The sequence below is a fragment of the Gymnoscopelus microlampas genome (genome assembly GCF_963454915.1).
Source record: "Gymnoscopelus microlampas genome assembly, chromosome: 7".
In the NCBI taxonomy this organism is placed as follows: domain Eukaryota; kingdom Metazoa; phylum Chordata; class Actinopteri; order Myctophiformes; family Myctophidae; genus Gymnoscopelus; species Gymnoscopelus microlampas.
The window spans coordinates 36,169,971-36,193,769 of NC_139944.1; the positions used below are offsets into that span (position 1 = coordinate 36,169,971).

Sequence of the window (23,799 nt, forward strand, 5' to 3'; positions counted from 1 at the left end):
ACATGCCATGTTTCCGCTTGTTTTATTGACGTACCTATGTCTATGCCACGTTTCCGCTTGTTTTATTGACGGACCTATGAATATGCCATGATTTTGTTTGTCTTATTGACTCCAAGGACCCCCAATTTGATATGCATTAGACCACGGATCCTCATTTGAACTCTGGGACCCCAATCTTATAACATTTTTATTGTTAGACATTATTTGGTCCGATATGATCTCTCGTGGTCTCATTTGGTCCGGAATCTGTTTCCTGTCTACTGTATAGAGATAACACTGAAACTGATCAAAATAGCCGTTCGGTTCTCTTACATTACTTGTAGCCTACATTTAATAATGATGATGATTAAATATCAGTCATTTAGCTGGGGACCCCATGAAACCCTAAGGACCCCTGGGGGTCCACAGACCCCCGCTAAGAACCACTGGTCTATTTATGAGAGGTGAATTTGTCACTGCTGGATTTCAACCAATTTCTCACTCTTATGCCTAACTCTGTTAGTTAGTTGGTTTACCTTAGGTGAACCTAAAGGAATGGAACAATAGTTGGACAGGGCGTGGGTAGGTTTAGTTTAGATTTAGAAGTTACATGTTAACTGACAGCTTCCAGCATGCCTCAGGGGATTTGGGGCAGGTGGGCTAAAGAGGTACTTGTTAAAAAGATGTAATTATTTTGTGTGGGCTCATAGAATTATATTAATTAGGTCGATGCCATGTTGTATGTTACTATGGTGCAAACAGCCTCGAAAGCCAAGCAGAGCATATGGATGAGAAGATTGCGGCACACTGCACCAGAGGAGGAGAGTGAAAACCCCAGTGTGGTTTCTTAGCAACTGTACACAGCATGGTATTTCTCAGAAATTCACAATGCACAGCCCCCCCCCTACACACACACACACCCCTCCAGGGGAAATAAATAACCATATTCATACTGTAGACTGAGCATAGGAATCTGTGGGTACTGTTGGGTACATAAACATCTCATTACTGGCATTGACAATGTACTGTCAAGCAGCAACAACACTGCTTGTACATTATTACATTCAACATATTTGACAATGTACAATGGCAGAATTAGATTGTGCCTTTTACAGTAACAAAAGTCTACATCCCCCAATAGGTTATTTGTCACAAATTGTCAGTATAGCAGGGTCCATTTGATGCGAACCGATTCTATCCATATTAAATTAATAAGTCATCCATCCAACCACTTTAAGCATATTTCTGCCACCTCTATGACTTGAGGCTGTTTCATTCCATCCATGGCAGATATAGCCCCATTATCACAGGGTTACTCCATCTTTCAGAAGATTGTGGAGGTCAGTGCTGTTGTAGATGACACCGGTGGAGCAGAGCAGAGCCAGGAGGCTGAGGATGCCGGCTGAGGGCGTGTAGGCCCGCACACTGTCTGCTGCACTATGGAGCCCAGAAATACAGCAGGAAGCACCTGCAGTCGAAACCCACATACATGTTTATTTAGTCAATGCAAGAAGAGATGCAAAACGATTTGAATGAATCCATCTGTTTGTTTGTCTTGAGTATAAGTAGTTAGTGGGAAATATTCTGAAGGCACCTTAGTGTGCTTATAGGCCAAGCAAATTAGCGTTTCACATCAAAGTAATTGTAACAGAATTTTTTTCTTCACAGACCATTTCTATGAAGTCTCCAGAACTAAAAGTCCTCAGAAATGGCGAAAATATTGGCATCAATCCAAGATATCTGCCAATTATTGTCAAAAAGCCAATGGTGAGTCCAATTTTCATTCGTCTGAGATTTCAATTGACTTCCAAATACGTTTTGAGGTGAGGAATTCAGATAAAATATCCATTTGACCAATATATTACCAGATAGTCCATGCAAACTAGCAATTCACAACAAAGTTTGTAACAGATTTTTTTTCCTCATGTCATCATTTCTATGAGGTGTCTTGAACACCACACTAAAAGTCCTAACAAATCCTAGTTCCGAACTAGCTATAAGCTAATAGGTAGCCCCAAGGTTCCCCCAGAACAGAACCTTTTTCAATAGACCGTTTTCACAGCAGCCATTTTCACAGGTAAACGCAGCTGAAGGTAATAATGTTCATTGTGGATGACACACAGTAAAACCTAAATGAAACACGCCCACAAGTAACATTTGTTATCACCTTCAATTGTGTCAAAACGGCTGCTGTGCAAAATGGTCTCTCCTCTGTCTACAAATATGTCCACCAGAGGATGCTCAAGTAGCTCAGCTATGCATACCTCTATGATTCAGTTACTAAGTATCATATGGTTGCCAGTGGCAGGAAATACAAGAAGACATTATAATGTCAAATTAGCATTTTCACACCGATTACCTCACCTGGGAGAGCAGGTAGGCGCTGCCATTATAGCCATGTCAAAGCACATCCCTCTGTCGGTCTGTGTTGCTTCCATCACTCTCCAACAACAGGCTCACCTGGGGGCCGCTGGAAGCAGTGGGAGAGGTTACCTCAGGCAGAGTAGCTCCCTCTGGGTGGTCATTATACCATGGTGACTGATTATGTCAGTGAAATGGAGGGTTTTGGAGAGAGCTGGATGATCACTTCTACCCAGGTGGTTAAGCCTGGCTTTAGAGCAGGTGAAAAAAAACCTGATTGGTGAAAAGAAGCAAGCGTTCAGTTCAATGTCAGCACTTAAGATAAACTAGAGGTTCGGCTATGCGGCCCACACATCTAGAGTACAGTATTGTAGATGATCTTGCCTGTGTGTCAGAGTGGTAGAGACATACTGTATTAGTGTGTATGGCAGGGCCTCCAACACAGAGATGGGATAGCCTGTAATGGCTGCCATGACCGTAACTATCGGCACACTCTCTGAGATGCTCATAACGGTGGTGGCCAGTGCTAGCAGGGCTATGCTGCTATTAAAGACTGTCCTGGCTCCAAGAAGAGTCACCCAGCAGTCCATAACCATAGAGCGACCACACATTGGAGAAAGAGTCCTATTGCTGGCCATATGTACACCTAGAGAGACAATTACACAGAGGTAAAGCAATAGGATACCACAGTGGACAAAAAAAACGTGACTCTGGCAGGAGACAATTAAGGCCAAGGCAGTGTCAGCATATTGTGGTGGAAGTTTGTGCATTCTCAAATTTTCAGGCGAGTACATCTCATCACAGCCTCACCTTAGAAATCAAACCAAATTTAGCTTGGAGGGGGCATTAATGCTGTACCTTGTGAATATGTGGATGGACAGGGTTTACGTATAAATGCTGCACATTTAGATATGGATACATTTGACTTGCTATTAGCTCTCTGCCCATATGAATTAGCAAAACCCTTTCAGTTCAGGGATATGAAATAATACATTTCCTTGCGTCTTCCTTTCACAGAGGATGCATGGAGAAAACAACAAAATGTCTATTCCTCTATGAAGTGTGAAATGATGTCCATTTCCGATTACAACCACATTGAACTTCTATTGATTCTAATTGAACAGATTCCCTCTTGACTTAGCAGTAGATGTTTGATTTCCCATGTGGGAGACCCAGATTTGAATATCGGGTGTTACACAAGCCATTATTATGCTAGTGGGGTTTTACATGTCCATATGCATTTGTGCGGTCTATAACTAAACCTAGACACTATGTGAGTTGATCTGTATTGAATTAATGTATGTAGAGTGGAGATCAGGGATGCATTTTAGTGTGGATAATCTGTGCTTTACAGTCAGGTACCCCATTTATTGGGATGCCTTCTGCAGTAATACAGGGCAGACTGGCGGAAGGAGAAACATACATGCAATAGCCAAATTGAAGAAGTGTGCAAGTTAGCCCCTCACACAGTAAAATCCTAAATGTTAATTTAACTCTGAGAGTATAAAAATTGACCCATGCACCCTTGCAGATCCTGAGTGTGTAAGAACGTCAAACAGTTTTTACACTCTCAGAGTTAAATTAAGACTGTTAATTGTTATTTTTACATACAGCCTTGTCATCAGAAAAAAGAACATAAATAATAATGATAATGGCCAATCATGTAAAGTACACTAGCAACAAAGAGAAAAGTATGTTTGTGTCTGTGCTCAAATATATCACGTGTGTGCATGTGTATTGAGACAGTAAGTGAAAGATATTGACAGAAGGACAAAAGCAGTCAAAGAGATACAAAGTAAAATCCATTTAAACAGAGAGAGAGAACTCCCTGGACCCATGGACATAAGGGTCCATTTCACACCCAGTTGTACACTCTCAGATCACTGAGGCTTTTACTAAATCTGGGATGTGTGAATGCTTTACCCCAAGCCACCTCCAAGGCTGCTCATCAAGGAATAGACTGATAAAGCTCTGTGGCTCTCCTCTTCTCCAGGGAAAAGGTCACCAGAAGTGTCAAACAGCCCTAAGAGAGCCAATACAGGGCTTAGCTGACACTTAAGATTAATCAACAATCAATACATTCTGCCAGTCTGCTTTATCATTTCAGATTAATTGTGTATTCATAAACAGTTATATAGCCATACTGCTTCAGATGTCCGCAGAAGTCCAGCAGACACACAGCCCCTGCCTGCAGGATCGCCTCCAGCCAGCGGGGGCATTGTTGTGGGGACAGCAGGGTATTCAGTCGCCCTGCCTGGGGCATGACCTGCAGGGCTAGAAAGACCCCCGCACAGGACCCAGATAAATGGCCGGCGCTGGCCAAAACGTCCATGCCATGAATCACTGACACAGCCGATCATCGGCATGAGGATCAACCCCAGACCTGGAGCTGGAGTAACTCTGGTCCATAGCGTTAGGAGAACTCCTTCTAACGCTATGGATGGACCAGAGCTACCTCCAGACCACATGCTAGGGTATTCACCAGCCACATCTGCCACACCGTGCCTTGCATGGCCCACAGACTGTCTACTACAGTTTACAACTTAAGCACTTTTTATTAATTTGTTAGCCTGTAGGTTTCTGTAGGTGTGGTTGCCATGGGCCATCATTAACCCTTTGGTGGTTGCCTGATACAGCAGACTTGTGTACTGTGGAACGTGTCTCACCTGTTTTTCATTTGCCCGAATGCCTGTTTTAAGGCTCACGGCGAATCAGGAACTGTTGACATTAGGAGCTGTATTTCAGAACTTCAGAACGGAGATCTTCAAAAACAGGAGGATCTCTGATTTTGGTAGTGGTGGTAACCATGGAAGCAAGCTGGTCCAACCAAACTGGCAAGAATAGGTGAAGCTCATACAAGTCAACAGCTTGAATACACAACAAAGAAAGCTGTGAATAGTCTAAGGGAAGAAGATTCTCTATGTGGCCTTGGCTGTCTGAAATTGAAAAAAAGCAGATGGTGATGAATACAGATTAATTAATTACTCACTCTGTGTGGTTCAGAGCATGGTGTGTATGTTGTGGAGTGTTTCCAGGAAGCAAAACTGTCCAAGTATGCACATTTGCATACAGATGTGAGGGGACTACATTTAATTGACTACATATTTTTATTTTAAAAGAAAAATCCTCTCTCTCAAACGTATGCCAGTGCCAGTGATCACCCTCCTCTGTGCCAATGTTGGCACCCGTGCCTAAGGTTGCCTACCCCTGGCCTAAAGCCTCATTGTCGTCTGCGTTTAACAGTAACTGAGGTGTTAACACAGCAGCAATAAAAAGCGCTGTGAAGCATAGCAAAGCTTTTGTGTTGGGAAAGGAAGGTAAAACACACACACCACATTTAATTTAAGAACAGCCATTTGCCATAGGGGCCTCTTAGGCATACTGTGTGAGAGTTGTATCGTATGTTCACTCAAGTCAAAGATATAACTCTGGCCATGAGAGTGAAGTCCTTGAAATTTCATGGACACGAAGGTTTATCATCAGCATGTGTCATTTACACCATGAAATGAAAATATTCAGTCTGACACATCTTTTAATACAGTACGGCACACTATTTTGTTAAAGAAATTAAAACTCCAGATAACTGTGTAATATGGTGGACCAATCTGCATTGCAACAGATATCTTTTCAAGCGAATGTCAGTAAAGATATCTTTTCAAGTGAATGTTACTAAAGCATCTGCAATTATATCCATGAACATTTGACTTGAAACAGCTCCACTGTGTGGTTGAGAAGGAGTGGTACCTTTGATGAGCATCAATAGAGGGCCCTGGCACACAATCTTTCATGTTTCTCTCTCTCTCTCTCTCTCGCTTTCTCTCACACTCACACTCTCACACACACACACACACACAGCTCAACATCAGAAAACAAGGAGTTAAATCTCTATAAAAAGTAGGTTGCCTTTATTAGAAGCTGGGAAACCAAAACATCATCATCGTCGTAAATGTTTCAAAGACCACAATATTGCCATCATCATCATCACCGCTTCTCACTTTTTCCACAACATGCAAAATATTTCAAAAGAGTTCAGCCTTCTTTTTCCACACTACTTGACAAAAGCTTCTCCACGTCGTCACCTGTATGAATCACAAGTTTGCGTACATTTACATTGCCAGTACAATTCAAAGTACTTAGAAAAAAATCAAAATCAAAATAAAGTAGAACTGCTGAATGAATGAGAGATAGAGTATTCATAATTTGTTTCCTATGGGACAATGAATAGGAACCCATGCTCTGCAGATACATCTACCATTTAGGCCCTCAGAAGGGTGAAGTTCCAAATTACAGACACTCCACTAATTGCCGAAGGAGTTATTTGAGCATTACATTTGCCAAATAACCCCTTTTTAATTCTGATCCAATTTTCTTAAAAACACATTTAGGATTCAGTGCTTGATTTGGGGTGTTGTACGTATTAAGAAAACTACACTGATCCACTCAAGGACAGTCAACGATTAAACCAATGTGCTTTGGAACCAAAAACTAGCTTTGAGCGCATCCTGAAAAGTTCAAGGACACTTCTCAATTTGCAGTCTTGGGACAAGATTGGAAAAGTTATATTTACTCCTGACAAAAATACATAATAGATGAATGCATGTTCCCAAGATCACAATGGCAGGTTTTATCTCTTTTTTTTTGCTTTGACATTAAACCCCAGTCCTTACAAAACAAATCTCACAAGTGCTGCTGCTTGATCTCCGAGTCACTAGTATTGAGATCATTTATGGCTTTGGATGGTCTCCTGATCCTCATCATGCCACTTGTTCCACCACTCGTATAATTTATGCTCCGTCATACGGCGGTGTCGTGTGCCGAAAATAGCTGATTTACAAGGTTGTAGGCAAACTATCTTTGGCATGCGACAGTCGTACGACTGAGTATAAATCAGGCTTCAAGTCCAATTCGCCAATTTGTGACAAACACCCAAAAAGATAGGACATTCTCAAGCCTCTCCCCTCCAGTGATGACCACAGGTGATACGGACCCTTGCTCCCTTCCTCATTTCAAATGCAACCCAATGAAAATTAAGGCATTAATAGACAAATGAACACCCAGGGGTGACCTCTGGAGAGATTGAGCTGCCCGCCGAGTTACAATGTATTATGTTGGGTCATGTTGGGTCATTTCTCAAAACTCAGTAGCATACAATTCTGAATTTCAAAATGTGTGGCTGTGAAATAGCACACCTCTACAGGATATCTGTCCGTTCTAACATCTAAGGAGTTCTGGGAAATAAAAGAAAACTGGGAGAAAATGTCAAATATGGATGCCAACAGTGGCCAGTGCCCTGGAGGGGACCAAAACCCAAATGGAAAGCTGCTCTAGCCGTCTCCAGATGGGAAGGGTTGAGTGATAACTATGTTTGCTCTGTCTTGGGCGCCACAAAATAAAAGGGTGAATGAAGTAAGAAAATAAAGAAGAATGGAGTACATGAGAGGGTTGGCTAGTCTGGTCTCCCCCATCAAACCAGCAGCAAGCAGAACACATAAGATAGGGTCGACTTTTCTCTTTTAAAATCAAGATACATTTTATTTCTTTTCTTAAAAAACAAACATTACAAAAAAAATCTGAATAGAGAATTAGAACAATGAACAGGAGGGGAAAAGAACATTCATTTTTGGACTCTTCAAAAAAATCCATCTCTTCTTGATTTTCAAAAAACAAAAAGAAAAAAAAGAAAAATCAAACAAAAAAAACAAAAGAAAACAAGCATTAGGGATGCCTGGCACAAAGGGTTGAAAGGTTAAGAAGATGCTTTGGCCATGCAGGGAACGATGCGTTTTGGGGCGCTTCACATAGCATTGTGCGAATTTATTTTAAAAGCCCAACATACGATATAACCTAAGTCACAGAAGCAGCTGACGGGAGCACTTTCAGGCAGAGAAAATGCCAGAGACTAAGCGCGCACACACACACACGCATACACATTTAAACAAGTACACAAACACACCCCCGATATCGGTCGTTGCACCTGTCTGGCACGTAACAAACACTCAGCAGTGTAACCCCCCGCCCGCCCCCTCCCAGAGCTTCTACAGGCTTATCAGGAACAATCTATATTACACACTTTTAAACCGATACAAATGCACAAGCAGCAGTCTGAATCACTGTCCAAAAAAAAAAAAAAAGACCCACTTTAGTCTCCTTTCTCTAAGTACACCACAGAACCATTAGAGAGCTATACGAAAGATAGAGCATAAATTCTGATAGATGCAGGGGATAGAATAAAAAAGAAACAAGGACGGCCGTAATATAACCGTTGAAATTTTAAACAATGACCCTATAACATCCTGCTAAAACATGCTCCTTGCAAGTTTAAAAGCACAAAAGTACCTAAGCGAGGGCAGGAGAGACGGAGCAAAAATAGATGTCATAGGCATAGCCTCACTCATGAATCCCAGTTCAGCTCTCTGGTTGGTCATCGGCAACCTGAACCAATGGGGTAATGTTGCTCAGCAAATACAGCGCTGTGATTGGTGAGAACTGGAATGCGCTGAGCGAGTCCAACAGCCCAGTAATCGCAGATCTAACATGAGCGAACAGGCAGGAATCACATGTTCTGCTTGCCGGCTTTCCCCTAGCCAAATCATGTCAGATCAGTGATTATCCCAGGAAACATGCACATACACACACACACACACACATCATAAACCTGTGGTAGAGTGACCTCCTCACGCACCAGGCGACGGTTCAGGACGGATGCTCACAAACACCAAGTTCGTAGAAAAAAGCCAAAGCTAATCAGAAAGAAACCGTTTTTTCAGAAATGTACACTTCAAAAGGAAAAAGATTAAAAATAAAGATTAAAAGGTTATAAGACCACAGCTGAATCGAGGGAGGGGTGGGTAAAGCTGAACGGTGTAGCGGGGGGCTGGCGATAAAGTATAAAAGGGAAGATACAGCTCTTTACATAATAGTATGCGTTAATGTTCCTATGTGCATCACAACTGTCTTGCGTTATCATGGTAGAGGAGGTTTTGGGGTAGCCAATAAAACAAAACAAAACAGGATAAGAATATGAAGTCCAAACCATTGGGCCAGGCCACCACAAAAAAAATAAAACAAAAAAGAAAAAAAAGGAAAAACAAAATGAAAATACCAAAACTCTAAACGCAGAGCAACAAAAGAAACCAAAAAACTTGAGAAGACAGAGTTAAGAGAATGGAGGGGGCTTCGGTGCGCTGCCTTCGTCTAGTCTTCTCCAGAGGGTGCTTCTTCTTCTGAACCATCCTCTTCCTCCTCCTCCTCTTCTTCCTCCTCCTCTCCCTCGGCCCCTGCTGCTGCTGCTGTTGCCTCCTTCTTTTTCTTGGGTGCGGGAGAGGGTGCTTTCTTCTCTGCCACCTTCTTCTCCTCCTCCTCCTCTTCCTCCTCCTCCAGGGGACTCTCAGGCTCCTCTTCTTCCTCCTCTTTGGGTGAGCTCTTCTCTGGGGCCTTGGTGCTGGGGCGCCCCTTTCCCTTGCCTTTCATTGGGCTGGGGGTGACTGGAGGAGAGGCAGGTACACACACAGTTAGAGGACACACAGCTCACCAGTCATACCAACTATTAACCCATTCAATCCGGGAACGCATCTGTGTCATTTTAGATTTTATCTATAACCATTATTTTATACTTTGGCAATTAAAAAATAGCAGATATACAAGATCTGCCATTTTTTTTTAAATCGTAAACAAAATTTCACGATTTGAGCTCTATGAGCTTGTATATCTGCTATTTTTGAATAGCCAATGAAATCTAAAATGACACTGATTGAATGGATTAAATTTACACCCACTGACAGCAGAGGAAACCATGCATGGCAGAAACCTGCTCATCAGGAGCAGTCAGGGGTTCAGTGTCTTGGTCAATGACAAGCAGCAAATAATGGCTCAGTAACATTGTGTGCGTTGGATTACCCATCACAAGCAAGTTTCAAGTCTATTGAAAAAAGTAAAGTAGATTTTCAAAACGTATTGAAATGAAAACATTGGCTTTCTTCCAAACAAATGAGTAATTCAATGGCATCAACGAAAATAAGATTTCTTGAAAATAATATGCTAAGAAGTTGTATTTGTATTGTCTACGTTCCACTAAAAACGAGTTACATAAGTTCCTGCTGTGTTTCAGAAGGTTAGAATGGCCTTCTTGGAATAACCACGGTTCAAGGTTTGACCCCCCCGGCTTCTCCTGGCTGCTTATCGAATTGTCCTTGAGCAAGACACTGAACACCTGCATAGTTTCCTCCACCGCCGGTGTGAATGCGTGTGAATGTAATCCACGTTGTAAAGCGCCTTGTAGAAAGGTGCGATATAAATGCTATAGTACAAAAAATATATATTTTGTACTCACATTGTTTAACCCATTCAATCCGGGAACGCACCCGTGTCATTTTAAGATATCTTTGGCTATTCAAAAATAGCAGATATACAAGCTCATAGCGAGGCACCGACTGCCGCGCTATGAGGTTGTAGATCTGCTCTTTTTTTTTATCATGAAGATTTGTGCAAATCTTTGAATATATATATATTTTAAAGCGAACATTGGTATCTGAAATCTTTGCTTCTGGAATGTTTTCTAAATCCTAACTGCTGCGGACCCTCCTCATTCTGGGGGTCCCTGGACCTGAATTTGTAAACCACCATCATAGAAAATCCTTTTTGATTTGATTTTATACATACATTTTTTGGGTTCAGATTAATAAAATAGTACTTATAACTTCTAATCTAACATCATGAAGCTGGAGACTTTCCCTTTCATCCTCTTCAGTATATATAATCTGATGGCATGAAATAATGGTTGTCTTTTTTGTCCCGTCATACTGGTTGTTTCTTACCAGTAGCCTTTAGTCGAGGTTTGGGGGACTTCTTCTCCTTCTTCTCCGCCGGCCGTCCCCGTCTGCTGATCACCTTCTTGGTCCTCTTCTTGGAGCGACCGTAGTCACTGTCGTCGTCATCCTCCACAGTGAAATCCTCATCACTGCCCGTCTCATCAGCTGCACACAAGATAGAATGACAAGCTGTCAAGGTGCGTCTCCGACTCCAAGTGGTCAATTCATATCTACACAAGCAGTTAAGAAGTCCCAGTAGATTCATGTTCTGTTAAATGTTGCTCTCCTTGCCAGATCTTCTGCATTTGGGACATGACCCACCAGCCATTTAACACTTTTGGTTAGTTGATTTGATTAAGTCCTCATAGGACTTAATTACTAGCACAAGCTACTTTTTTTTGCAATAACATATCAGCATTGATGGCTCAGTGCAAGTAGGATTTATAACATCATATCAGCCTTGTTGGCTCATTATGGTAGAATTTTTTATCTACTATAGATTTGGCTGGTGAGCTAAGAGTTAATTTTGGATATTGACACAGAGAGCGCAGTGTTTTTATGCTAAGAGGTGCGCTTTTAAGGCTACTTTCACCATACTTGTAAACCGTCAGTGATGCTCATAGCCCTGCGTCTCCGACACATATTTTTGTAAGAGAGGACGCATTAAACAAACCATTGCGGCGTCCATGGGCCACATTCTACTTTATCCTGCTACGTTATGAACAAACTCAGCAATTATAATGTGGGACATTCCCGCATAAATATTATACCCAGAGCCAACGTGAATGCACCTGCAGGACTGGTCTCCTTCTCTCCAGAGTGGCTGCCTCTCTCTACAGACAGTGAGCAGCACCCCTCCCTCTCCGCTGGCTATGTGTATTGTTCGAACGGCAGTGTTGCGCACCGGAACTCTGAGGTGCCGCGACATGTGGTAAATCGTTCTTTTCGATGGAACCGATATATTATAACTATGGCTAGCACAAGCATAAAAGATGTAAATCGTTCTTTTCGGTGCAACCGATATATTATAACTATGGCTAGCACAAGCTTAAACCAGTCTTAAAACATAAATCATTTGAAGGGAAAAAACACCAAAGCAATGAATACTTTAACAATTAACAAATCTCTCTGTTCAGTCTCCATTATGCTTCCCTCTTCCACATAGCGTTGTTCTTCTTTAGTTCCTATCTATTTCTGTAAGTGTAAAATATATTTTTTATGAACTTTGTATCTTTGTCACTTGTGTATTCCGGATGTAGTGAATACAATGTACAATAGGAGATGTGTACCGTAGGCACAGAAATGCATTACATCATACCTAACCTAATTCTACTGATCTCTGAAATCAATATCAAAACTGTAGGTTTACTACAGTTTGTCTATCATCTGCACTCCAAGTTATCTAGCTAAAGTGTTTATTTCTAGACATTATGGCTTGTTAATTGACCTTGTTCCCAGGTTTTCACTTAACCAATCAACAGTCATTTAATGAATAATTAATTAGTCCCCCCAGGATTCCGCGATTGCAGAATCTTCTGGGCTGTCATGTTGAATCATGACCATAAATCATTTGATTCTGTGTCATTCGAATATTTAATTATATACCATATTTCATAAATACCCCTTTTTTGCGGTTTTCTAACATTCTTTTCACACAGAATCAAATGTTTTATGGTCATGATTCACCAGGAGCCTGGATGGCTTGGTTTCAGGCTTAAAATTATTTATATAAATATTTTCGGAAATCTTTGTGGGGAAAATGAATGGGTTTTCTATCTGTGGCCTTAAACCTCAGTAAAACTCAGTCACCCCAGTGCAAGGAGAGTCGGGTAGGAAAGAAATATTTCCTTCTCCTTGTAGCATTTAAACAAAGTCTCATAGTTCAGACAGATCAAACTCCATAACTAAAACATTGGGAGGTTTGTAGCAAACATTTGCAGCCAGTCATGGAGGATATGGGATTCCAGTGAGCTGCGCTGTCCGTTCTACCGGCAATGTGCAACGCGTAAAAGAAATTACTACTACTACTACTACAAACCGGTGCCCGAGGCGACCACGCAAATCAGGAACAATTTAAGATGGGAAAGCATGCCCCAGTCCCACAAAGTTATGCCATAGCCGATGTACCCAATACCATTGTCAGACTACTCTCTGTACCCGTTGTTAAGAGTACCCAGTGCAGTACCAGCAGGTGCCGGCCTACATGGGAACGATGCAAGTTGGGAATGCATCTCCCACCCATTTATGCAATACCCATTGTACTGGTTCTCAGAACACCCGCTGTACCCGTTCTCAGAGTATCCAGTGCACTACTATACTAAATATAGTCTGAATATGAAATATGGAGATTGGGGGATCTCTGATGCCGTTTCTGCATACGCCGCTTTGCTTGAATGTGGTCATTTACCACTAGCCTCCATATCAAGTTATTCAATAAAAATCTGCTTTTTGTGAGTAAACAATATTGTGTTGATAAGTTATATTACTTACCGGAGTAGGGTTAGGGTTTAGGGAATACCAATGCCATGTTGATAATTCTTCTGTGCTTATTTATTGGTGTGGCTTAATTTTCTCATTCAACCCAAAGGCTTTGGTGGAACGGTTATCATTTATGTTTAGTTTGATGTTTAAAAGGAAGAAACAATCCTCACTCTGTAAAGGAAGAAACAATCCACACTCTGTAAAAGTCTTAGGAGTCTTTTTTAATAATGTTGAAGATCCACAGCATCAGTCAATTTAGGGTCTGATGTTAACAGCACCATAACAAGCCACCACCTACAGTATTACAACATGGTAAGCATGATTGGGCTTTTTATATAGATATACCTTAATATGTAATAGTGCAGCTAGTATTTGTTTTAATGTTATCTCCATACATTTACAACATCTGCCACAATGTGTACAAGGGCTTGTAGATCCGACAATGTTCACGCGCAACTAGGGATGAGGACCGTTTACCTTTGAATCAATATGGTACAGTACCGTTTTCTGTACTTTTTATTTCATCTTATCACTGACCGTTATCTGTATTTTACACACTGTAATAAGTTATTACGGCAGTCTAAGACAGTGGTTCAGACATTTTCAGTTCAAGGACCGCCAAATGAATAAGTATTTGGCCACGGAGCCCCATCTGAAAATATTTTGTGCCATAGACCCCCATGCAAGAAATACTCAAAATGTGAACGTACATGCGCGTTCCCGTCTCCCAACCATGAACGCCCGTCTATTAAACAGCATGGAGTCACGCAGGCAGGCTGGCTGGCTAACTAAAACCAATCAATTACTTTTTCCAGACGGTCGGAACTACAGACACATGTAGCATACGCATACCGGGACTACCTTTCCTTTTTTACAGAAAAAGATTGAGCCGAGTTATAGCCCCTTTGTCACACTTTTTACTTTCAACACAGGAGCAAGTGAGTCCCTTTGCTGCTGCTCGGAACAGCTGCTCTGCAGCGAGTAGAGGGGGGGAGATCAGTGATCACAGACGAGGCTAGTGAGAGAGTAGATGTCGGATCATAATAAACATCTAATCCGCCAAACTTGTCAGACATTTTCACATTACATAACGAGTACACGAGTGCGGCCAATGTCAGTAGCTTAACTGTAACGAATGTGACCGGCCATGGATGTGTCCAAGAGTACAGAAACATGGTACCGTTTCTTTTAAGTGAACCAGTAATCTAATACCGACGTGATTTGGCCAGTACCATTAAAAGTACCGACTTCGGTACTCAACCCTACGCGCAACACCAGTGTGTGACAAAGTATAAAGTCGGGCTTCATACACCAAAACAGCAGTCGCGGAGACACGTTATTCCGGTTTCATGCTCACTGTGGTTGTTGCTATGACACCTGAATTCACCTCAGAGGAAGGTTTTCAATTAAAAGTTTCTTATAAATTACCTGAAGCTCCTTGGTGGCTATTATAATTGCACACTGTGCAAAATGCATGGTTCGGTAATACTGAGGGACGACCATTCTTTTTGGTATTTGGGGAGGTATATCTGGGGAGCATGATTTTCTTTTTATGTCATTCCACTCCGTGCCGTCTTCGTCAGACATTGTCTTTTGTACCAGTGCTACTGTTACGTGAAAATGATGCAACAGGGCTCGCTGAAATAGAATTTTATGCTACGTTAGTTGTTTGTTTATCACACACCACCGTAGCAGGTCTCATAATGAGACCAATCAAACAATGAACGAAACTAACACATAACGATACCGAACATATTTAACAATGTTTCATAACATTACAGTCACATTTTAAGTAGTTTGAACTTAGTTATTGTAATTACTCTCACATCCCATTTACCTCTGCAGTCAGTGCGCCACAGACAATGCTTTTCACAGTCGTGTTTTAGACTGACTGTTTAAGTTTACACAGCTGCGTTCAATTTAAAGCGATTTTGGGTCAGAGAGGGGTAGGCACTCTTCCACCAGCACTCGGTTGAACTTCCGCGAGTTGAGTTTACTTACACTGAAGAGGGGTAAATACAGAATGTAGCATCTTTTTGGTTAATTGTTATACCTCGCCCATCCCGACTTGCAGTTTTCAGCAGCGGGCATTTCGTACCTGCGTACCGAGACCAAGAATTGCGTAGTTTGTACGCAAAGTGCGTGCAGGTTGGCAGGCATGCTTACGTTGTCCTGTCAGCGGCGCAAACCTGATGCAAATCTCAGCAAACCAGTGAAGCCGATGCCTACACAGAGATTTGGTGAGTCTTTCACAGATACACATGGTTTTCAGTTCTCGGAAACCGTTGTTCGGATCGCATTCCCACTTGGCACTGCACACTGGCGGTCATCTGGGACCAAGTTTGGATGGTGCCTGAGTTATGCCCGGGACTATTCATTTTGTGAATGAATAGTCAAGACCGCTACCTACTTGGGGGCCATTCAAGTCTTGAACGAATGCAAGTCTTATCCTTTGTGTGATACAAAGCTCAGCCAATCAGTGAAGCCGGTACCCACACCATCCCAAACACAAAGCGATTGGGTGCGTCCTCCGCAGATAGACAGATACTCTTCGTTTTCCGGTTCTCGGAAACCGTACTATTTGTTCCATTGTACACACGGTGGGTATTATTGTCAAATACCCATCGTTACTTTAAATAAAGCCAATTAATGCCATCAAATTGACTTTCTAAAAGAGTCACATCCCTAATCATTATAGATACAAATGTTCATTTTAACTGTTGTATGTGTGCGTGTGTGGTCTGGTTGTTCTTACGGTCCATGAAGCCCTCCTCTTGGTCCTCACGCTCCTCGTCCTCGCTGCCTCCATCCCCCAGCAGGATCTCTCTCTGTTTGGACACAGCCTTGGTGGCAGCCTGGCGCACCGTGCGCTGTTTAGGCTTCACCTCCCGCTCATCATCGCTGTCATCTGAATGCAAAATAGAGAGTAGGGAGAGGTTTCTTTAGATACTAGTATACAACACATACTGTAGACCTGCAAGCTAACCCAAAGTGGAAATAAGAAGCACATTTTTGACAACACCACCATCTTGAAATCGCTATTGAGTATCCAATTGTTTTGTTCTCTGAAGTGCTCTTAGCTCCAGAAATGTTTGTACACAAACCTGATTATTGAATTATGCTGTGTGATAGAGAAAAGCCACCCACAAAGCACCTGGTACAAATTTTCTCCACAAATGTTGAAAAAGCAATAATGTGTGTGTGTGTGTGTTGGGGGGGGTTCATATTAGATTCAGATATGTTCTGACATTATGCAGCCCTGTCACACACATTAACTAAGCAGATACAGTAGGCAAGGATTTGGGTTGTGTGTACCTGCACCCCGTTTTCTTTTCGGCGTCCTCTTGGTTGGCTTCGCCACCTTGGCTGTCTTTCCCTTTTTCTTTTTTGCCTCGTAATCGCTGCCTCCATCCTCTTCCTCCTCCTCCCCAAAATCGTTCTCTTCCTCCTCACTACCAAAGTCATCTGCAGTGATTTAGGAAACATTAGTAAGTTTCAGTCTTGGTGTAGACTCCACTATTAAAGTCCAGTCACAGTCAGTTTTCTCTATCGTTTATATCCCTTACTCACTCAATTGCCTACCTGCTGAATCGTTTTTGGGTTTGGCGACCTTTTCCTCAGAGTCCTCACTGAAAGAAAGATGAAAGAAAAATCAAAAAACAGCGCAATAGTAACCAGAGAGGGTAGCCCAGCAGACGGTTTCAAAGACACTGATTCATATATTCCATTTGTGATAAATAAATAATGGAGACCAGTTAAAGGTTATATATTAGAGAGAGAAGGGCATAAATGTCTAACCAGCCAGCTTTGGTTAAGACAACTCAAGTAATAATGATGAAGGACAGAGGGGCTCACCTGTCCTCCTGCGAGTTCTTTGAGCGCTTGTGCTTTGGCTCACGAGGGGCCGCCGTGCGCACCTTCTTGGGCTTTTCTCCACCATATTCCTCATCTGAAAGGAAAGGGGTTAGCTGCTTGTCTCCGATTTGCTTGGCCACATGATAATACAAGCAGGGTGTGTAATGATTGCACTCACTGACGTATTAAGCACCCATCAGTCAGTAAAAATAACATTTGCAATCATATGAGCTATACGTTGTATGACAACCGAGCTTCCTACTCGTACTCGATCGCACAACAGTGTCGCTTGCCTAAAAGAAAGGATCTACAATTAAACAACGCACGGCATCACAACTCAAGATCTGTGAGTTACAAGTTAACAGCCAACATAAATTCTTTAAGATAACTTGTCGCGATGCAACACAGTCTGCTTCATTTATGCTCGGACGTACAATGGTGTCATACACCAAAGATTGCAGATCTACAAGCTCACAATACATCACATTTGTGACTCGCCATTTTCAGCATGAGGCACTGTCATACAATGGAGTGTAGATCTGTTCTTTTTGGCAAGCGAGTAAATCATAAATAAATTAGGCTTTAGACAATACTATATTTCATTTGCAAAAGTATGGGCCCTGTCAGTGCTGTAGAGAATGAAGGCTTCCGTGGATAAACTACAATGGAGCAGAATACACGTATATACATATGGCTGACAGTTTTCCTAAAGTTAGATTAAAAATGTAATTGCAATATATTGCCTTGGTCACAATATCACAATATATTGAGTTGTGACCCCTGAATGATAAGGATCATATCACCAGATTCTTGCAGTTTTGTTTTTTTACAAGGTATAAATTATATGAGGGTAGTCAAGCATAGACATTAACATCATACAATTGGGATTTTTTTGTTTAGTAGTTTATACAAAATATTTTTGAGGTATAATAATCTTTAAAAAAAAAAATAGAAGTCTGCACACTATAGCTTTGAAAAAAGCTCCCAGTCAAGGCTTTATTTGTAACATTTCGATACAAGGTCTTCCTCATAATTCTGAAGACGACCTTGTGTCAAAACGTTAATCTACAAATAAAGCATTGACTGGGAGCTTTTTGCAAAGTTACAGTGTGCGAACTTCCATTCTTTTTTATATTAATCCACTGTTGGTCCTGCACCTGCCGTCCAGCGGATGTGCCAATTTTATTTTTTATATAATTATCATAACCCATCCCTGAAAGGTCTTCCAATTGATTTGGTTTGTGCCATCTTATGTCATTCTCTAATACTGGTATAAAGTCTCAGATATAGATAATCTTTTAAACCAAGTATATGGCCGAGATATAATACTTAACACAACCCTTACCTGCATCATCGGACTCGTTGAATTGTGAGTAATTCACCACTTTCCGGTTCCTGTGGGGTGAATGCCAAATTGCACCGCGTTAGAGTAATACTGCTGCTGGTACAACCTACACATGAGAACCTATAACATTTCAATGTACATAATTGAATACAGAGCTAGCAAACATGACTAAGACATTAGACAATGATTGATATGGCTTGGGTTGTACCATGTGGGCAGAATTTGCCATCTCCCACCCAGCATGGTACCGAACTGGAGACTAGTCTACCATCTACAGTTTCCCATGGACAATTTGGCAAAGCGTGCGAGAGCAGCTTCAGGTGACAGCAGCTGACCACACAGCTCAGGTGCTCACACGGTAACCTACACCCGGAAAGCTAGGCCACAAAGTTGACACAGAACATTCAGGAAGGAAGGGATGATGAATAAAAATCGGAATGGGGGGTGGGGGGAATGAGGTGGGCGGGGATATAAGAAATGAGCAAAAATCCCATTACCATCTCTAGCTCTTTGCACCATCAATGGCATTCCAGAGGCTCCAGGAACATTGTCTGTGATAGTAATTATCGGTGTGTTCTGCCATGGCAAAAAAAACTAGCTAGCTTGTGTGGGGAGGGGCAAATGGGCTATAAACCATTTTACGGGCGCTTAGATTACAAGAGCAGAGCAAGAAGACTGATACACACACCACAGTGCGGGCCTAGGGCGAGTCTCTTGGCAACAGCAGTCACATTGGCATACTTGGCACAAGGTGGCCTACATTCCCATACACTTCTTAATATGACCAGAAACGTATAGTGTAGCAAATAAATACTACAAATTCAGCTGAGGGCTGAAATGAATGCAATGCCAAGAAAAGGAGCCCCGTTTCTATACCTGGAGCAGCAGAGAGGGGAGGGGCGACGACACAGCGACACAACAGACACTGTCGCTTTGTCACGGGCGAGCGACGCTGCCTCGCATTGTCACTTACAAATATACATTTTCAAATGTGTACACGGAGATTTAGGATTTCGTGACACAAAATTGACAAATAAATAAACAATATAAGGATGTCTGCGTTATATTATAGAGAATAACTGTGCGCATGGGGGGTGTGGCAACTTCTGGTCGCTCTCTCCGCCTCCCTCTGACATCATCATCACTCAACGACGTCGTTCATTTACATGGTCAAATTAATTTCGAAAAAAAAAGTGTAGCCCGCGCTCTGTTTTTTACTGCGTCTTCACTGAAAAACAATGGGGTCCGACTCTGGAAAACACACTGCGTTGTTTCTACGAGCACAACGTTTTTTTTTTGCTCCTGGACTGCTACGTTCAGTGAAATGGAGGCGGCGCGCCAGTGTAGCGCGGTACGAGCCGCGCGCAGAAAATAGCAGACCTACAAGCTCACGGTGCGTCGCGAAAGCGACGCGCCGTGAGCTTGTAGATCGGCTATTTTCCGGTTAACGACGAGATCAAATCCAGAGGCCGATGACTGACCACCTCCTCCAATCCTGTTTTTTATTAGCAGCGTCTCTCTGAGAGAGAAGAGCCTCCTGTGGATGAATGGGGGAGCAGCCATATTCTCATTGACTGTAATAGAGAGAGAGAGAAAAGCCACCAGGCCTGCTGCTAATATGCGAGCTGAACACTGAAACCAGTCTTCATCATAACGCCACCATGGCCATATCGCACCAAACAATCCGCAGCATGAAGCCCGGTTACACGGCTCACACACACACGCGAGATGAGCCCGCGCAATAATACACATCTATCTACACAACAAGACATGATGGCGAACATTCCTCGTTGCTGCTGGGAAAGGGAACCATGTTTAGAGTGTGATCGTGCACGGTGTGGCTAGAAAGAAACCCCCCACATTTTCTTGCATACATTTTTCATGAAATAAACAATTCCGTGGAACATGCTAGAGACGTGTGTGTGCGTGTGGTCGTGTGTGTGTGTGCGTGCACGGCGTGTAGGCAGAGCGGCGGAGGACATGTTCGGCAAAGGCTTACCTCACTGGTCTTGACATTTTGCAGGAATACTGTAGAGGTTAAGGATGTAAGAAAGGAAAAAATGAAACCCCACTATAACCTAAAATACAACCCACTCTCTGCAACTCCAAGGCGGCGCGACCACCAGGCGCACAACAACTCCACGCCACGAACAAGTGCGTGAAACTAAAATTACAGGGGACTATTTGTCTCCCACACACCGATTTTAGTTAGATTTTTACCTTCGGCTACTCAAAATGGTGAATAAAACAAACTGAAACTGCAGCCACTGTGCAACCGAACACCACGGCCTTGTGGGTGGGTCCTTGGTGACAAGAGCCCGCCCATGCGCGTCTCTGAGAGGACAGCCTCGAACGTTGAGCACTCCCATTGGCTGATTTGAACGAGGAGACTGCTTTAGTGTGGAGGGTTGGAGTGCTCGTCAAAGTTGGGGGTGGGCCTATTTACCCTCCCCCCTGAGCACGGTCGGTTGAGTCTGCACTAAGAAAACAAAAAAAGGCCTTCAGTTTAGATGCAAACATTCTATTTTGGCTTCCGAAATGCATATTATTGTTGCATGCAGCACCGCCATAGACAGAAATACAGTGTGTGTGTATATATGAGCAGGTTACCTGTTAAGTCTAAGTTGTGTGTAAGATAATAACACTGTGATTAGCTTGCTGTCTCACCTGGCAGGACAAAACTGCAGCATGAGGTGATGGCAGGCCAGCAAGCAAAGTCTAATGTATGCCATACCTCCATAGCTGTTAACAAATACACCACTGAATACACAGGTCTCAACATTTGCTGGATAAGAGACCCATGTCTGTATTGGTTAGAACTTTTAAAGAAAATGTGCCAATTGGTCTGTATTCTACATATTTCTGCATGAGCATGTAAGATATGGTTGTGAAAATCACTAATCTTCTGAAGATGCCACTTGAGTCAGTTATTTAAAATAATTTGATATGTTTAGAGCTATTTTGCTGTGCTTACAAACAAGCCTCAGCCGGCAGTGTCAAAGGTCAAGATTTGAAGTTTTATGGAAGGGTTGATAAATTGGCTGATACATTCCTGACCAATCTGTTTATTTGTAGTATAAATAGTCTTCTAAAAAGCTCACTGTCCTCAAAGTCCATATATTTCAATATTTTCTATTTCCAAAAAATATAGACGCATATCTAAATGTGTTATTTTAACAATTGAAGTAACCTCCTTTCTTCTATAAAGTGCTTAATTCTGTTCACACACTCATTTTATACATGAGTTTAAGGGCAATTTTGTTTTCTTTTAAAGTTATGGATATCACAATTTGATATTGCTGCACCTCTGAAATAGAATTCCAGGACACAGCTAAACCGTCTCCCCTGGTGCCCTATACTGATTTTAAATAGATATTGGTTGACTTGACAGAGAAAGAAGGAAATTGTAGACATATCAAAATGCTTAGGTATATTGTGTGTGTGTGTGTGTGTGTGTGTGTGTGTGTGTGTGTGTGTGTGTGTGTGTGTGTGTGTGTGTGTGTGTGTGTGTGTGTGTGTGTGTGTGTGTGTATGTATGTATGTATGTTTTAAATGTTTGTAACTTGTATTGCTGCAAGCCCCCCCATGGAAAAGCTACTCATGTTCAGACATCTCATGTTGGAAGAAGTTATTTTGATGCATTGACATGATTAAATATCTTGATCATTTAAAGTCATGATGGTTAACCATGCAATAGTTCCATACACTACACTGAATTATTTTCTCTTCATTTGATTATTGGGCTCTTTTTTGTTGTTGAGAAATTCTGATCATTTTGGAAGCTCTGTGTGGAAGTAAACTTTGTTTTAGAGATTCATTGAATTTCAAGTCCACCCACACATGTGGTGAGTTAGGGTAGGCTCTGTCAAATTAGGGCTTGTTTGGAATGTGAGATATTCCCATCTTGGTGTGTATGTATGTGAATGTGTGTGAATGTGTCTGTGCACAATCTGCACATGCGCACCCATGCACATAGACACAAGTGAACTGTTTGAAGACAGCCTAACATTAGAGAATAGGCTGCTGATCCTCATGAACACCGATATTGCTAAATATTTTGAGAGGGACGTACCAGTGAAAACTGTTAAAAATGCACAACGTCTCTCTCTCATTCCCTCACTGTCTTTCTCTTTCTACTGGTAGATCAGACAGACTTCTGTCTGTGTGCAGGGACGATGTCAGAGTGAGGAGCAGGTATGTTGCTATGGCAACCGGCAAAGTGAGTCTCTCCTCTCCTCTGCCTTCATGGCTCTGCCTCTGGATGCATTCCTTACAAGATATGCTCTGCTGTACACCATGGAATGGTAGTTCTTCAACAATGTGATGCTGCCATGTTCAAGTTGTACCTGTGGATTGTTTATAGCTTGTTCTGTTTGTGCACAATAATTGCCTACCTGGCATATGAGGCGTAGTTCAGTCTAGACTGTCTCATTGTTGTATTATTACTATTTACAAACAGATTTTCTAAAATCTGATTGTATACACTGACCATATGTTCGAGTTGAGCTTGTAGCAGAGATAAAGCACCATATGACAGTGCACCATGCATGCCATACACGCCATACACTTGATCCCTCTGTCCCAAGTGTGCAGCTCCTTCTGTGTAGCACTACCACCTTGTGGTTCAAATGTAGTACTGCAATCTCAACAGAGTGTGCAAGAAGTGTAGCCAGTAAGATGTCCATTAACGAATGATCCTACATTATGGAAAAGTAAATAATAAAATATGGATTTGGAAACAATGTCATCTGAACGTATGAATTGTAAAATGTTCAGAGGGCATGGAACTGCTTTCTTGCCCATTAGTAGTGTATTGGGTCACCGTGATGATGTTGTACTGCTGTGACTGATATGTTGTTTGATTTTTGATTATGTGCATTTACCATGAGCTGATGAATGTGTTATTTTGCTGTCTATGTGTAGGCCTATGTGTTCAAAAATGAAAGTAAGAAAAAACGTAAATCACACAAT

At 42.1% G+C, this 23,799-nt stretch overlaps 1 protein-coding gene across 2 annotated transcripts; it reads right to left on the reverse strand.

Moving 5' to 3' along the window:
- Nucleotides 1-7,844: 7,844 nt before the first annotated feature.
- Nucleotides 7,845-21,105, reverse strand: nucks1a (nuclear casein kinase and cyclin-dependent kinase substrate 1a). 2 transcript variants are annotated; one of them, XM_084062891.1, is made up of 8 exons: nucleotides 20,828-21,105; nucleotides 18,829-18,878; nucleotides 17,484-17,577; nucleotides 17,211-17,257; nucleotides 16,944-17,093; nucleotides 16,384-16,536; nucleotides 11,154-11,312; nucleotides 7,845-9,824 (listed from the first exon to the last, which is right to left on the reverse strand). In XM_084062891.1, the coding sequence occupies exons 1-8, from the start codon at nucleotides 20,842-20,844 to the stop codon at nucleotides 9,535-9,537; spliced, it is 960 nt and encodes a 319-aa protein (XP_083919017.1). In that variant the 5' UTR covers nucleotides 20,845-21,105; the 3' UTR covers nucleotides 7,845-9,534. The 2 variants fall into 2 exon arrangements, with proteins under 2 accessions (XP_083919017.1, XP_083919016.1); XM_084062890.1 differs by having other exon boundaries at nucleotides 17,199-17,257.
- Nucleotides 21,106-23,799: the final 2,694 nt, after the last annotated feature.

What these genes read in the sequence shown, in the direction of transcription:
- nucks1a (XM_084062890.1), bottom strand. An exon ending in AAGAACTCGCAGGAGGACAG is followed by an intron (nt 17,258 to 17,483) that starts GTGAGCCCCTCT and finishes TCTTTCTTTCAG; the next exon opens with TGAGGACTCTGAGGAAAAGG. An exon ending in TTCAGCAGGTAGGCAATTGA is followed by an intron (nt 17,094 to 17,198) that starts GTGAGTAAGGGA and finishes AAATCACTGCAG; the next exon opens with ATGACTTTGGTAGTGAGGAG.